The sequence below is a fragment of the Biomphalaria glabrata genome, chromosome 8, assembly GCF_947242115.1.
Source record: "Biomphalaria glabrata chromosome 8, xgBioGlab47.1, whole genome shotgun sequence".
Lineage (NCBI taxonomy): Eukaryota > Metazoa > Mollusca > Gastropoda > Planorbidae > Biomphalaria > Biomphalaria glabrata.
This window is the reverse complement of record NC_074718.1, coordinates 36,869,437-36,885,874: the sequence shown is the minus strand read 5'-3', so window position 1 is coordinate 36,885,874 and position 16,438 is coordinate 36,869,437. Positions and strand designations below refer to the sequence as shown.

The following is a 16,438-nucleotide window of genomic DNA, read 5'->3' as shown; positions in this document are numbered from 1 at the left end:
TGTGATACTATCAAATTATTATGTTATCATTGTCCTAACAAAAACATATCTAGGTTTTAAAACAAGTCATAGGAGTTCAGAGAATGTTGTGAAAGAATTTCTTGAAAAAAAAACAAACGACAATTTAGAAATTGCAAACTGCAATTGTGACTCAACTTTCTATTCTTCTGGTTAAAAGGGAGAGCATTGTTAACTTTAACTCTGATCGTTGGACACTTTGAATGAATGAATGTATAGAAACGCACACATCTTGGTAGTTCTAAGAAACCAGTTTCCGTGACAGCCACTTCTTGTGCAGTGACATATTTTATAGCAAGACGTGTTGGTCTAATGGCATTTCAAATTCACATGTACTAGTTGCCTCCCTTCTCTCAAAAATTCGACATATAAAAAATATTGGATACTACAAGATCATACTATATATTTCAAGCGCGCGACTTTTACATAGAAATTACGAAACAAGAATTGAAATAGATCTTTTCTTTTAAAGCTAAACAAATTATTTATAATGGAGTGAAAATAATTTTAAGAAATAAAGAAAGAAATAAAAATGAAGCGAAAATAATAAAATATACATTTGAATTGACAAACTCTATCAATTTATAAAAATATTTTTAAAAAGATGAAAATTTGTATCCAACGCAAAGTAGATAGGATTGTTGCGGTAAATTACAATAAAAAGAAAGAAACTAGTTTTCTTTTCAAACAGATAATAATAATAATCAAAATTGTATAATTGAAATATACCGGAAGTTGTCTGCATAAAAAGTAAACCAGTGTTCACGTCTGCTTGGCCAAACCAAATTAGGAATCCATTTTGATTTTCTCTTTTCATGTGACTCAAATAACATTTACCATGCCAGATTGTTTTGAACGAAAATAGCCCGTAATGTAGAAATACCCACACGTAATCAGAGAGATGGAATTATGGGATAGGCATAACATGAATAGCCAAAAAAAAGTTTAAAATTCCCGGGCATTGAATAGATATTGCAATTTCAATGGAGATAGAAGATAAATAAGAAGACAAATAATATGATTATAACCTTGTATATTATATAACAAGATACTTATGCTAGAAATGAAATATTTCTATTAGTATTTCTATTATGTAAAGAACTTATAATGAACTTGTTTCATAAAATTAGTCGGCATGATTACACTTTTATGCAAGATGATTAAAAGTTACGGTCTCATTTGGTGTCTTGTCTTTGTGTAAAGGGAAATCACTCGTCTACGTGGACAATGTTTTACTTAGAGAACCAACAGGGGCCATTTCTTTGTGGGTCGGGGACGATGAATGTAATGTTGATTCTGTCCTAAATCTCATTATTTTCTTAATGTACATGAAGAGTAGATTCTTTCCTGTGACCAATAGTGTTTCCCAAAGTGGGGTACGCGTATCTCCGGGGGTACGGAAGAGTTTGAAGGGGGTACGCTGATTTTTTAAAAAAATTCCTTGAAGTTTGTAAGTTACAATAAAATATCATAAGTTTTAAATCCTTTTTAGGTTTTTACAAACTCAAAATACGGTGCTGTTTGTACATTTTAAGACTAATTTCTACAAAGATCAGGAAATGGATAGGGATGTTACAGCTTCCGTCGACACGCCCACAATGTAAAAAACTATGTTTCCATTTTTTTAGAATGTCTTTGATGTGTCTTAGAAGCATGCGAAAAATTAACTCACTAATTGAATACCTAATTGTAATAGAGTAATTATTATTTTGTGTGTATGTAGAACTACACAAAAAAATAAAGATTGTTTTTAAAATAAATAATTTTTTTTGGAGAGGGGAGGGGGGCGAGGGGTACACAGTGTTACGAAAATTCTAGAAAGGGTAGGTATAGATCAAAAGTTTGGGAAACACTGGGATAAATGATGCTTCCGGTATCAATGACTTGAAACGCACCGTGTTTTTTTATATTTTTTTTGTGACTTCCAATTTTCTTTTTGGTTTTATTTTGAAAACTGGAACCAATGTAGCAAGCAAACGTGGCAGATTAGAAAATAAAACCAAAATTTAACCATTTTTTGTGTGTGTGTAGATCTTTCAAACTGTTCACTCCTGGTCTATGTGTGTAGATCTTTCAAACTGTTCACTCCTGGTCTATGTTGTACCATCAGACAAAGTGCACGTAAGGAGAGCAATGGGTTGGATTACAAAGCAAGATAAAGAATGAATCGATTCCCGACAGAAAATAATGGGGAAAGAATTGATTCCAGAATAAAAAGTGTCCATCATCAATCGTGATGATTCCTGGAGGTTTTGGGTTTCTTGCACGGGACTAAAACATTGATAACAAGGCAAAACCGAAGCATACACCAGTCGAATGTGTCTTTCTGTAATGGTATAGATTCGCTACTAAGTCCGATTCAAAGTTAAGTTAGGGTTTGAGGCAGACGATTGATAGAGGCCCTAATTGTGATATTTGAAAAGTCCCGACTTTTTTGTTTCCTTCAGGAAAAGTAACTCTGAAGTGAATCTTCATTTGGAAATGACTTTCTTAGTCAGACGAAGCAAGTACCATTCATGTATAACACTGCTTCCCTCAACTAATCTTGAGTTCAAATAGAAATAATGAAGTGCTTTGGAGGAGCAATAGTTTGTTGAACATAGAACGTACAAATAAGTAATTATATAAATAAGGGTTATTATATTTTTTAAAAAGTAATTATATAAATATGTACTTATATACGTACGTAATTATATAAATATGTACTTCTATAAATAAGTAAATAAGTAATCATATAATATATAAATACGTAATTATATAAATATATATAAATATACATATGTAATGATATAGATACATATAAATATATAAATATGTTATTTTAAAACGTAATTATATAAATATATAATTATATAAATAAGTAATTATTTAAATAAGTAATTATTTAATAATCTAAATATATAAAGTGCTCTACGTTCAAATCTGTATTTTATTGACCTCATATTTGTTTCTCTAGTTTTATATTTATGACTTTTGTAAAAAAAATCTAGCTACTGTAAATGTGATGTGACCGACACACCGCCTTTACTGGCCCTACTGAATGTCTGGTTAGCCCTGGAACGTCTTAATGGCAAAGAGAAAAAAAACACAAAACTGGTCGCTCAAGTCTCAGGCCCAACTAGACAAGAACTACGTCCTATTGAATGTAAAGATCAACGTTAGCACCTGGGAAGTCCGCGCACTACAGACACGAAGAAAGATCAATAGAGTTTCTATGGAAAACTTCGGACACTGCTAGCACTGATCGTAGACTGGCGATGATAATAAAGTGGACAGAAAAACAAATTTATCTAGCTGCACGCATCGCTGGTCAGCCAGTGATGACAGATTACTCACACACACACACACAGATGCCCTTGCGCTAGGTGTGAGTCGCCATTGTTGCAAGACAGAACGTGTGGGAGGAATCAATAGATCACGGAGTCCAAGCTTGAGTGCTCACCTGGCACGGCTCGTTCAATGAGATCCTATAATAGAACACATTACTAGCGCCAGACGGCAGTGTCCCCACGGGGTGGCCTTCAATGGTGGAGCAAAGGGGGCTTTAAAAAAGTGAAGTAAAAATAAAGTTCCCCTTTCAGGCCTGGCGATCTCTGGGTAAAGATGGTGTAAAAGTACTCTGTTTTCGTGGCCAACGGTTAACGAAGGTGTCAAGTGGCCAGCACAACAACGCTTATTACTGTCGTTTATCTGAATATTGCAGGATTTAGTTCCCTTTCTGATATATAAAACAAAATTAATTAACTAGTACTGATTGATAAACTTATTGGTAAATTTTAGATTGTTTAGTGTATTGCCATTGACTTTGAATAATTACGCAAAATTTCAACTTGATTCGAGAATAGGAAGTGGGTTGAAAAAACGTATCAAAACGTAATAAGGGGATTAAATCCACATATACTCAACATCTCGTATTAAGTAGCATTTATTCCCTTGATTTCGATATCAAACAAAATAATTAATCACCAAAAATTAATTAACTAATTGGTTAATTTTATTTTTACAGATTCATGTCTTGTCAGGTACAACGAATAAGTGTGCACATTTTCAGCTTGATCCGAGAATGGGAAATGGGAGAAAAAAACAACATGTTCAAACCAGACAGAGACAGTTGATATAAGCTTTGTAAAATAAAGAAGGAAGGAAATAGACTACAGCATCTTTGAAAGTTTTACATACCATATTAGTGAACTGAATTCAGGGGCGTCTTCCCAGGCTACAGGGCCTACTAGGGACATTTCAAATCAACTACGTTCTAATCTTCACCTCATGCTAGGGCGTCGCTAATGATTCCAGCACGCTAATTACACAACCGTTAAGTTTGTTCCCATCGTCAGCAGAGACAATGATCGGATCAATTCCCATTACAAGTGTTTGTTAATGAGACATGCAACACAATAGGGAGCAGAGAGAAATCGAAGTCTAAGAATTTTAAGTTCATAGATTCCCAGGTAGCGTTCTTCACCACACGGTCAACACCGAGCACAGACGCTGTACGATGTCATTACAATTTAATGAAGCACATCAATACAAGAAATCCGCTCCCAAACTAGCACACAACTCAAACATTCTTTTTTCTTTCCCACTAAACTAGTTTAGTAAGTAGACAGGAATTACAGGAGACTTTAAAAAAAATATGTTCCACCCTTAGCACAGTAGGAAAACAAGGTGTTGTGGACGGCCGTTGACTTGTAGCACCAAACTGCTGGTAGACAACTAAACCGCTGTAAGCGTAGTTAATTTAACTTGTAAAACTTGAACTAACTTGAACAACTTCGATGTCAATAAAAACTAAATAGAAATTTTATTACAATAGAAACAAATTCAACTTGAGATCAAATGCAATAAATATGAAAGACTTTAGTAATAATATATATTTTTTTATTTTGAGCAAAATCAAACTCACTACAAAAACACGTCTTTTCACTCTGGCATTCTGGAGTCGTCTCTCGTACCTAAGACCGCTGACGACAATGCCACTTATCTTGCATCATTCACGGCCAATCGCTAGCTTCTCACCGTCACCATAGAAACACACACACACACACACGCTCGATAACACAATGTAAGCTGAAAGTATATTCCTATCATACGAAGAGCATCAGATAATGTAAGTATTAGCCCTTAATACTACGTAACGGGGTCATCTCTATTTTTGGCACATAAATTCTAAAACTTCAACAGACGATTTGACGATTTAACGCAACAAATGAGTAGAGCACACAATGAATGGAGTTCTTCATTTCGAGCCATCGGAACTAGTTACAATCCCTCCTGACGCAGCCCTTCCCAGTCTAATAAAATGTTTCCAACTAAACAGATCAGTTAACGACCAGGCTTGCTTGAAGCTTAATGTGTATTTAGACTGCAAACAATAAAAAAAAGTGTTGTTTTTGTTTTGTTTTGTTTATAACATAAGAGAGAGAAAAAAAAATGGACATCAAAAGGCATAGAAACTGTTGAACCTTTGTAACGCATTTCCGTTGTGAGGTATCCCCAATTATTCGATCCTATGCGCATAGTATTACTATATTTGTTTCACTCTACTAACAGCTCAACAATTTGGCAGGAAACAAAAAAAAATGTATGAACTTGTTTAGAAAATGTAAAAGGTAGATATTTAGAACCACAAGGTTACATAGACAATAAAACTCATGCTTATCCTCGGAAGTGGTCCGCTTCAATATATTTAGAACCACAAGGTTACATAGACAGTAAAACTCATGCTTATCCTCGGAAGTGGTCCGCTTCAATATATTTAGAACCACAAGGTTACATAGACAGTAAAACTCATGCTTATCCTCGGAAGTGGTCCGCTTCAATATATTTAGAACCACAAGGTTACATAGACAGTAAAACTCATGCTTATCCTCCAAAGTGGTCCGCTTCAATATATTTAGAACGACAAGGTTACATAGACAATAAAACTCATGCTTATCCTCGGAAGTGGTCCGCTTCAATATATTTAGAACCACAAGGTTACATAGACAGTAAAACTCATGCTTATCCTCCAAAGTGGTCCGCTTCAATATATTTAGAACCACAAGGTTACATAGACAATAAAACTCATGCTTATCCTCGGAAGTGGTCCGCTTCAATATATTTAGAACCACAAGGTTACATAGACAATAAAACTCATGCTTATCCTCGAAAGTGGTCCGCTTCAATATATTTAGAACCACAAGGTTACATAGACAGTAAAACTCATGCTTATCCTCCAAAGTGGTCCGCTTCAATATATTTAGAACCACAAGGTTACATAGACAATAAAACTCATGCTTATCCTCGGAAGTGGTCCGCTTCAATATATTTAGAACCACAAGGTTACATAGACAGTAAAACTCATGCTTATCCTCGGAAGTGGTCCGCTTCAATATATTTAGAACGACAAGGTTACATAGACAATAAAACTCATGCTTATCCTCGGAAGTGGTCCGCTTCAATATATTTAGAACCACAAGGTTACATAGACAGTAAAACTCATGCTTATCCTCCAAAGTGGTCCGCTTCAATATATTTAGAACGACAAGGTTACATAGACAGTAAAACTCATGCTTATCCTCGGAAGTGGTCCGCTTCAATATATTTAGAACCACAAGGTTACATAGACAGTAAAACTCATGCTTATCCTCCAAAGTGGTCCGCTTCAATATATTTAGAACCACAAGGTTACATAGACAGTAAAACTCATGCTTATCCTCGGAAGTGGTCCGCTTCAATATATTTAGAACCACAAGGTTACATAGACAGTAAAACTCATGCTTATCCTTCAAAGTGGTCCGCTTCAATATATTTAGAACCACAAGGTTACATAGACAATAAAACTCATGCTTATCCTCGGAAGTGGTCCGCTTCAATATATTTAGAACCACAAGGTTACATAGACAATAAAACTCATGCTTATCCTCGAAAGTGGTCCGCTTCAATATATTTAGAACCACAAGGTTACATAGACAGTAAAACTCATGCTTATCCTCCAAAGTGGTCCGCTTCAATATATTTAGAACCACAAGGTTACATAGACAATAAAACTCATGCTTATCCTCGGAAGTGGTCCGCTTCAATATATTTAGAACCACAAGGTTACATAGACAGTAAAACTCATGCTTATCCTCCAAAGTGGTCCGCTTCAATATATTTAGAACGACAAGGTTACATAGACAGTAAAACTCATGCTTATCCTCCAAAGTGGTCCGCTTCAATATATTTAGAACCACAAGGTTACATAGACAGTAAAACTCATGCTTATCCTCCAAAGTGGTCCGCTTCAATATATTTAGAACCACAAGGTTACATAGACAGTAAAACTCATGCTTATCCTCCAAAGTGGTCCGCTTCAATATATTTAGAACGACAAGGTTACATAGACAGTAAAACTCATGCTTATCCTCCAAAGTGGTCCGCTTCAATATATTTAGAACGACAAGGTTACATAGACAGTAAAACTCATGCTTATCCTCCAAAGTGGTCCGCTTCAATATATTTAGAACGACAAGGTTACATAGACAGTAAAACTCATGCTTATCCTCGGAAGTGGTCCGCTTCAATATATTTAGAACGACAAGGTTACATAGACAGTAAAACTCATGCTTATCCTCGGAAGTGGTCCGCTTCAATATATTTAGAACCACAAGGTTACATAGACAGTAAAACTCATGCTTATCCTCCAAAGTGGTCCGCTTCAATATATTCAGACAAAAATATCAGAAACTATGAAGTACAAACTACAACCCTATCTTCGTCGATACAACAAGAAGAGACCTGCTCGTGACAAAAGTGTTGCTGATACTGTTGTTTTGTTAGTTCGACTAACGACTTGATACTACAGGATACGGAGATTTATTAATGTTATTATTACATAATTAATATTCGTATGTATTCAATGAAGTTATATTTTATGAAGATATAGTTAAATGTGAACTTGGCCTTACTAATGATCTATCTAGCTAAATGATTATTTAAATGTTTTAATTGTTTTGTAAAGGGCCAATATCATTTAAAGCCTCATCGCTCTTGCGAAGTGTAAATGCATGAAAAGTGTTTAATATGAAACACTACTTTATTAATTATTGCTTTAAATAAAATTTGACTTATATACAGAATAAATAGATGTCTTCTCTTTAAATAAAATAAGCTAGCACTTTGTTTAAACTATAAGTAGCTTGTCGGACAGAAAGTACTTCATTTATGAATACAAATCTTTTAAAAACATTCTGTTGTCAAACATTATAAAACCGTTTGCAAAAATGTGTTAAAAATATGCTAAATAATTTTCCCAATTACTAGATAGTCCCCCCCCCCCTTTTTTTTTACAATTAATAGTGAATAGTTTTAAAAATGGTGTATTTTTTTTTAATGAAAATACTGCTTGTATAGTTGATTTTAAAAAGTATTTTTTTCGCTTTCAGAAAAGAAAAAAAAGTAGCCGTTGCATCAGAATTTTAAAAGGTCTAAAATATCAAGATATCGGATTTTCAATATCTCTTCTAGTTTGTGAGATCTAAACGGGACAGACGGTTGGACAGACCACACTAAACTAATAGCGGCTATTCTCCTTTCGGGGGCTGCTAAAAAAATGAATTTAATTTTCCTCTAAAATACAAACTCATAACAAATATACAATATAATTAAAATTAACATTACTCTCTCGGCTTAATACGTTATGGTTACGTCCCCTGGCGGTCTTATAGATATTAGCTTGTAGCGCCGAGTCAAAACTAACTGATTGGCTACATAAATACTTTTCAATTTTAATTCAAAAAGTTGATAACTCTAGCAATTGCTCAAATCAATCAGTGAAATAAAAACCAGTGATGTAGTTAGTTCAAACCGATAATGCAATAATAAATATGAAAGCGACTCACAGCGCTAGCCCTGAAGACATCGGTACCCATGGATGATACACAGTAACAGCAAAGCTAGGTTTTCACAGTAAAGAAAGGAAATAATCCCAGCATGAGGATAAAACAGACAAAAAAAAATGTCCTAGGTTTTTAAAACTTTAATTAGCTTGTGGGAACATTATTGTAACAATCAAGACATGATTTTACGTTTAGTTTGTTCGTCCCCTTTCTGTATGTATCGGAGCACACGTAATCTAAAGTGGACGCTTTCAATGAAATAACTTGAAACACTTAACAGCGCATAGACCTCTAGGATTTAATCTATTTCCTTGGGAAGCGGAGCTGAAGTCAAGACCTCGTCAAAAGGAAGGGAATTGAAGAGAACCCAAGTTGAGCTTGTTCCTGTGTAGCTCTAGTGCTCGTCTTCTCACCAAAACAAATAGGTCAAGTTAAAAATAGAACAGGGATCTAGTTAAAACATGGTTACATTAGTTTAGAGCACATTGCAATCAGTCTCTAGATATAAGTGCGTGATAACTTATCAAGATATAAGCGTTTGGTATCTTACCTTATATAATACAGACGTTACTTCAAAAAAGAAGATGATTACGTCCTACGCGTCATGCATTCAGTCATGCATATTAACCAATGACTTAAATTCTGCCAAGTCACTGGTTTTCCTGGCTAACTCAGGCAACCCATTCCATGTTCTAATAGCACTAGGGAAGAAGGAGCACTTGTACAAATTTGTCCTAGCATATGGAATGAGGAATGTGGTAACTTATCTATATATTAAGTGTGATAACTTATCAAGATATAAGCGTGTAATAACTTATCTAGATATAAGATTTTGATAACTTATCTAGATATAAGTGAGTGATAACTTATTACACTTATCTTTTAATTTATTTCTCATCTTTTTTCCTTAAATTATCCCCCCCCCGTCTGTCCCCACCATAATCTTTTCTTTCCCTACTTAGGACGCACACAAAACTGCTAAGGGCTGGCAGTGTAAATGCTATCACACGGTTACATACACCTGAATGGGCGAAATGAATGGGCTTAGTTTTTCATTAAAATGTTTGGCTCATTAAAACCACGTGAGCCTGATTAATACAATGCTGAGTCTACTAATCAAGTAAAAGATGCTGAGTCTACTAATCAAGTAAAAGATGCTGAGTCTACTAATCAAGCAAAAGATCAAACAGACCTGAATCGGACACACAAATGATCCACAGTTCAAGCGTGAATAAACAAAGCATCTATTCCAAACAGGCAGGGGCTTTATCTCTGACCAGAGATCCAGGCATGCAAAGCTCTGGACTTCGATATTATATTTTAAATCAAACCAAACCAATGTTATGTAAGGCAAGTGTTTAGTAACTACCTACTTTACCCCGCCCATCAATCACCCCATTCTCGTATTTTAAAAAAGTCAACTAACATTAACAGGATACTATATACAGTATTGTAACATTGATATTTTTTTAGTTTGATAATTTTGTTTCAAGAACATGTAGCACATCAAGACTAATGTAGTGGCAGCCTGTGTTGACATCTCTACTGGCCGCATTGTTTGCTTGTACACATCTCTTTACCGCATCAAATTGCTCAAGCTATTTTAATCCGCTTCATTTTGACTTTAAAATTTTATAACATTTCATAAATAAGTACCTATACAGCATTAGTGCAGCTTTACTGTTACATTTTACAGATACAAATGATCAGCCAAAGAGATCAGAATATGGCGAGGCCAGTACAATGACTAGCCATTCTGTGCTGGACTGGTCATTAACAACCTGAAGCAAAGAACTGACGTAACAATGCTGGAGAATATTTGCACTGAATACAAACGATTTTAATACTCGTCCACTAACTATCCCTCGACCACCCGATCTCCCAGAGTTTAACAAATACAATCAAAATAACAAATCGTTCAATTCACATTCATCACGTTATAATCAAATTCTGGAATTGACTCCACCCCCCTCCCATTGCCCCTCTCAGTCACAAAACTACTAGACACACATACATCTACCCCCCTCCAACATTTCAACACCAATAGAAAGCTGAAGGGATGTCACAGCCTCCAGCGCGACCAATTTTTGTCGGATCGATGTGCCGAGAGATTTTTGATGACTTAACTCTATTAAGAATTCACGAGAGCTCTTTGCCCGCTCCATAGTTCGTTGCCTCCTCTTTCTAGAGTAGACTGTCCCCAGGAGGCTGGCACTTTGAGCCGAAATGATTACAACAGCACAAACAAAAAACAGAGAAAAATGTGTATTGAAAAACAGTTTGGTGGCGACGTACACGCCTAGAAGAATGAACGAGTGTGAACAACTTTTAGAGTCACAAACACAATTTTGTTTTAAATTTCTCACTTTGATTTTGTATCATTGAAAGTGTTTTATTAACGAAACATTTTTTTTACAGCCTAAAGTTTTAGTAGGTACAAAAATACAAGACAAAGACACAACTGTGAACTTTGACCCCTAATGAATACGAAATATTTGTACACCTCCCGTTGAAACAATCTGAAATGTGAAGTCAATGAAATACCAAAGACGTCGTGAGATTACGCATTGGACTAGACTGTGATTGAAGACATTGGTTTATTAGCTATTTGAAACATTTACAACCAAATATCTCGGTCGTTCTCTGAGATTTTTCTATCCACAGGCGAGTGGAGTCATTTCTTTTCAAATTCATTACATACTTCTCCCCCCTCCTCAGTTTTGGCACGGAAATGAAATGTCATTCAGAAGTAATGGAAAGCAAGTTAAACACTAATTTAAGCCGCATACCATTCGTCCTCTCTAGAACTCTCGTCTCATGCGTTTTGTGTCCCTCCTTCTGTCCCCCACTGTTTTATTTAGTTCACATTTATTTGTTAACCTTATCACAAGCCACTAACACCATTTCCCCCTCATTATTCCAGTTTTCTTTTTTAATCTTTTTTTCCCCCTAGTTCTATTCAATTCAATTTTTGTCTCTCTGGCGACAGATCTTCCGACTTTTTCTTTCTCTCAATCACACACACACTCTGCGAATCACAGAGTGAATCACTCTCCCATATATACATTGACACACACACAAACATTGTGAATCACTCTCCCATGCATACATTGACACACACACACAACTAGGACTACGACTAACTGCACTCCTACCTTCTTCAATATGCCAGACTCCTGACTCTGCTGCTGACCACCGTCCAGAAAGTTGCCCACCTCCCTGGACAGGGTGGTGTGCAGCGACACCAGAAAGCGGCGTAGCTCCTCCGTCGTGGTGGTCGGGGCGGTGAGCACGGGGCCACTCAGGGCGATGATGTGCGGCCCAGGCGGTCCGTTGAACGTTTCCAGTCTGTCGGCCTCGCCAGTAGGACTCTCCACGTTAGCGCTCGTCATGTGTCACCATGCTTAGACTATCCACACAGAATGTCCACCTCGACAGTCATCCACAAAAGAGACACCGATTCAGTCCATAAAACAGGGCCCTTCAGTGACCATCGACAAAACTCAAAAGTCAGGTCGAAATCATGACTAAATTGATTAAATTCCAAGTGTGACCGAAATTATGGTCCACTGTGATGAGTACAGATATCCAACGTTTAAACTAAATCCCTATCATAGATCATTACTCCATTCCTTTTGTTACTGCTGTCTTCAAAAGGAAATATTTGGACAGAACAATATTTTCTTGTTCCTCAGAACAGTTTATTTTCTGTTCAAAATGTGATGACAACAAAATAAGAGAACTACACAATACAAGAGATATAAAAAGATCATTTAAAAATATATTGAACTGATCTCATGATAAATATTTTCAAGACCCAAAGAAAAGCCGGTTTTACAAAGTCACGTTAGAGGGAAGATAAATATTTTCAAGAGCCAAAGAAAAGCCAGTTTTACAAAGTCACGTTAGAGGGAAGATAAATAGTTTCAAGACCCAAAGAAAATCCAGTTTTACAAAGTCACGTTAGAGGGAAGATAAATAGTTTCAAGAGCCAAAGAAAAGCCAGTTTTACAAAGTCACGTTAGCGGAAAGATAAATATTTTCAAGACCAAAAGAAAAGCCGGTTTTACAAAGTCACGTTAGCGGAAAGATAAATATTTTCAAGACCAAAAGAAAAGCCGGTTTTACAAAGTCACGTTAGCGGGAAGATAAATATTTTCAAGACCAAAAGAAAAAGCCGGTTTTACAAAGTCACGTTAGCGGGAAGATAAGACGTTCAACTTACTTCAAACTGATTAAGTCAAGTAGACAAACACATAGAATGGAAACAGTAAAGACAGTAGAGACAGCTCTAGAGTCTGAAAAGTGTGGGGGGGGGGGAGAAGTCAACGATGATTTCTATTTTATATAGACACAAAAAGCCTGTTTATTCTTCCTAAGAATACCAACCTAGCACTGAAAAAAGTGATCACCAAAGGGAGGCTAGATTCCAGACCTTATGACATTCTCTCTGCCAAGTGTACATCAAACACAGAGTTGTATATATATTGTAAACGTCAATAAATAACTCACTAGTGCACAGTCGTTATATTTGTCTTGTTTAAGGACTCGGCGTAGCGATACGATTCTTTGTCTTGGTTGTTTAAGAATTCAGTCTATCGATACAATTATTTGTCTTGGTTGTTTAAGAACTAAGTCTATCGATACGATTCTTCGTCTTGGTTGTTTAAGAATTCAGTCTATCGTTACGATTCTTCGTCTTGGTTGTTTAAGAACTCAGTCTATCGATACGATTCTTTGTCTTGGTTGTTTAAGAATTCAGTCTATCGATACGATTCTTCGTCTTGGTTGTTTAAGAACTCAGTCTATCGATACGATTCTTTGTCTTGGTTGTTTAAGAATTCAGTCTATCGATACGATTCTTCGTCTTGGTTGTTTAAGAACTCAGTCTATCGATACGATTCTTCGTCTCGGAAGTCTACATCGATTATCAGGAAAACATTAAAAGTACTTGCCACAAAAACAACATGGCACGCCATCCTATATTGAATTTGTGTTCTTGCTAAAGATGTTCCAGTCATTATGTCATTTGAATGTAATGAGAGATGGCACTCAAGTGAAGCAATTGATAGAACCTTTTGACATTTGTATATTAGTGGGAGTTACCTGGATGTGAAACGGGTATGTGTGTGCCTGTGCGTGAGACTGCACGCCAGTCGATACTGACAAAGTGAGCGTGTAGGAGTCACGCGAATCAATGGTTAATTCTAACCTCACGTTTCAAAACACACACGCACCCACCCACACAAGGCTTACGTCTTCTTCTACACGTATCACAACTGAATTCAGACCGAAGGTTCAGAATATACAAAAGACAATAGACCGATTCATCCAACCGTGACCGCAGACTTGGATTCTATATGTGCCGTCCACTGGAATCAATACTACTGCCACAAACGCTCACCCCGTGGGTCCGTGAATACATGTAGGGCCAGCGTGTATTGATAAATGGCTCTTTGTCAACATCACTCAAGCTTGCGCTATCTAAGTTGAACAGTAACTGTAATGTATCAACAAATAGGATCTATTGAAAGTGTAGAATCTATCTAAGCGTTGCAATAAGCGCATATCAAATATTACTCCATGTAAAACTAAATGACAGTCTGACAGATGACACACAAGAATGAAGAGAACACACCAGGATCAAGTTATATTCATGTTCTTTTGAAGCAACACACCAGGATCAAGATAGATTCATGTGCCTTTGAAGTAACACACCAGGATCAAGATAGATTCATGTGCCTTTGAAGTAACACACCAGGATCAAGATAGATTCATGTGCCTTTGAAGCAACACACCAGGATCAAGATAGATTCATGTGCCTTTGAAGTAACACACCAGGATCAAGATAGATTCATGTGCCTTTGAAGTAACACACCAGGATCAAGATAGATTCATGTGCCTTTGAAGCAACACACCAGGATCAAGATAGATTCATGTGCCTTTGAAGCAACACACCAGGATCAAGATAGATTCATGTGCCTTTGAAGCAACACACCAGGATCAAGATAGATTCATGTGCCTTTGAAGCAACACACCAGGATCAAGATAGATTCATGTACCTTTGAAGTAACACACCAGGATCAAGATAGATTCATGTATCTTTGAAGTAACACACCAGGATCAAGATAGATTCATGTGCCTTTGAAGTAACACACCAGGATCAAGATAGATTCATGTACCTTTGAAGTAACACACCAGGATCAAGATAGATTCATGTGCCTTTGAAGTAACACACCAGGATCAAGATGGATTCATGTGCCTTTGAAGCAACACACCAGGATCAAGATAGATTCATGTGCCTTTGAAGCAACACACCAGGATCAAGATAGATTCATGTGCCTTTGAAGTAACACACCAGGATCAAGATAGATTCATGTGCCTTTGAAGTAACACACCAGGATCAAGAAAGATTCATGTGCCTTTGAAGCAACACACCAGGATCAAGACAGATTCATGTGCCTTTGAAGTAACACACCAGGATCAAGATAGATTCATGTGCCTTTGAAGTAACACACCAGGATCAAGATAGATTCATGTGCCTTTGAAGTAACACACCAGGATCAAGATAGATTCATGTGCATTTGAAGCAACACACCAGGATCAAGATAGATTCGTGTGCCTTTGAAGCAACACACCAGGATCAAGAAAGATTCATGTACCTTTGAAGCAACACACCAGGATCAAGATAGATTCATGTGCCTTTGAAGCAACACACCAGGATCAAGATAGATTCATGTGCCTTTGAAGTAACACACCAGGATCAAGATAGATTCATGTGCCTTTGAAGCAACACACCAGGATCAAGATAGATTCATGTGCCTTTGAAGCAACACACCAGGATCAAGATAGATTCATGTACCTTTGAAGTAACACACCAGGATCAAGATAGATTCATGTACCTTTGAAGTAACACACCAGGATCAAGATAGATTCATGTGCCTTTGAAGCAACACACCAGGATCAAGATAGATTCATGTGCCTTTGAAGCAACACACCAGGATCAAGATAGATTCATGTGCCTTTGAAGTAACACACCAGGATCAAGATAGATTCATGTACCTTTGAAGTAACACACCAGGATCAAGATAGATTCATGTGCCTTTGAAGCAACACACCAGGATCAAGATAGATTCATGTGCCTTTGAAGCAACACACCAGGATCAAGAAAGATTCATGTACCTTTGAAGTAACACACCAGGATCAAGATAGATTCATGTGCCTTTGAAGTAACACACCAGGATCAAGATAGATTCATGTGCCTTTGAAGCAACACACCAGGATCAAGATAGATTCATGTGCCTTTGAAGTAACACACCAGGATCAAGATAGATTCATGTGCCTTTGGAGCAACACAACAGGATCAAGATAGATTCATGTGCCTTTGGAGCAACACACCAGGATCAAGATAGATTCATGTGCCTTTGAAGCAACACACCAGGATCAAGATAGATTCACGTGCCTTTGAAGCAACACACCAGAATCAAGATAGATTCACGTGCCTTTGAAGCAACACACCAGGATCAAGATAGATTCACGTGCCTTTGAAGTAACACACC

The 16,438-nt window shown here is 36.7% G+C and overlaps 1 protein-coding gene across 5 annotated transcripts in view; it reads right to left on the bottom strand.

Moving 5' to 3' along the window:
* Positions 1-16,438, bottom strand: part of LOC106052271 (myotubularin-related protein 6-like) — a 106,038-nt gene that overhangs the window by 67,228 nt on the left and 22,372 nt on the right. Inside the window, exon 2 of one of the 5 annotated variants that reach the window (XM_056037747.1) lies at positions 12,035-12,621. The exons of 2 other annotated variants lie outside the window; for them this stretch is intronic. In XM_056037747.1, the coding sequence (XP_055893722.1) occupies positions 12,035-12,271 (237 nt within the window). In that variant the 5' untranslated portion in view covers positions 12,272-12,621. Of the gene's footprint in view, positions 1-8,882; positions 9,114-12,034; positions 12,622-16,438 lie in introns of those variants that run through there. 2 more of the 5 variants (XM_056037748.1, XM_056037750.1) reach the window with 2 other exon arrangements.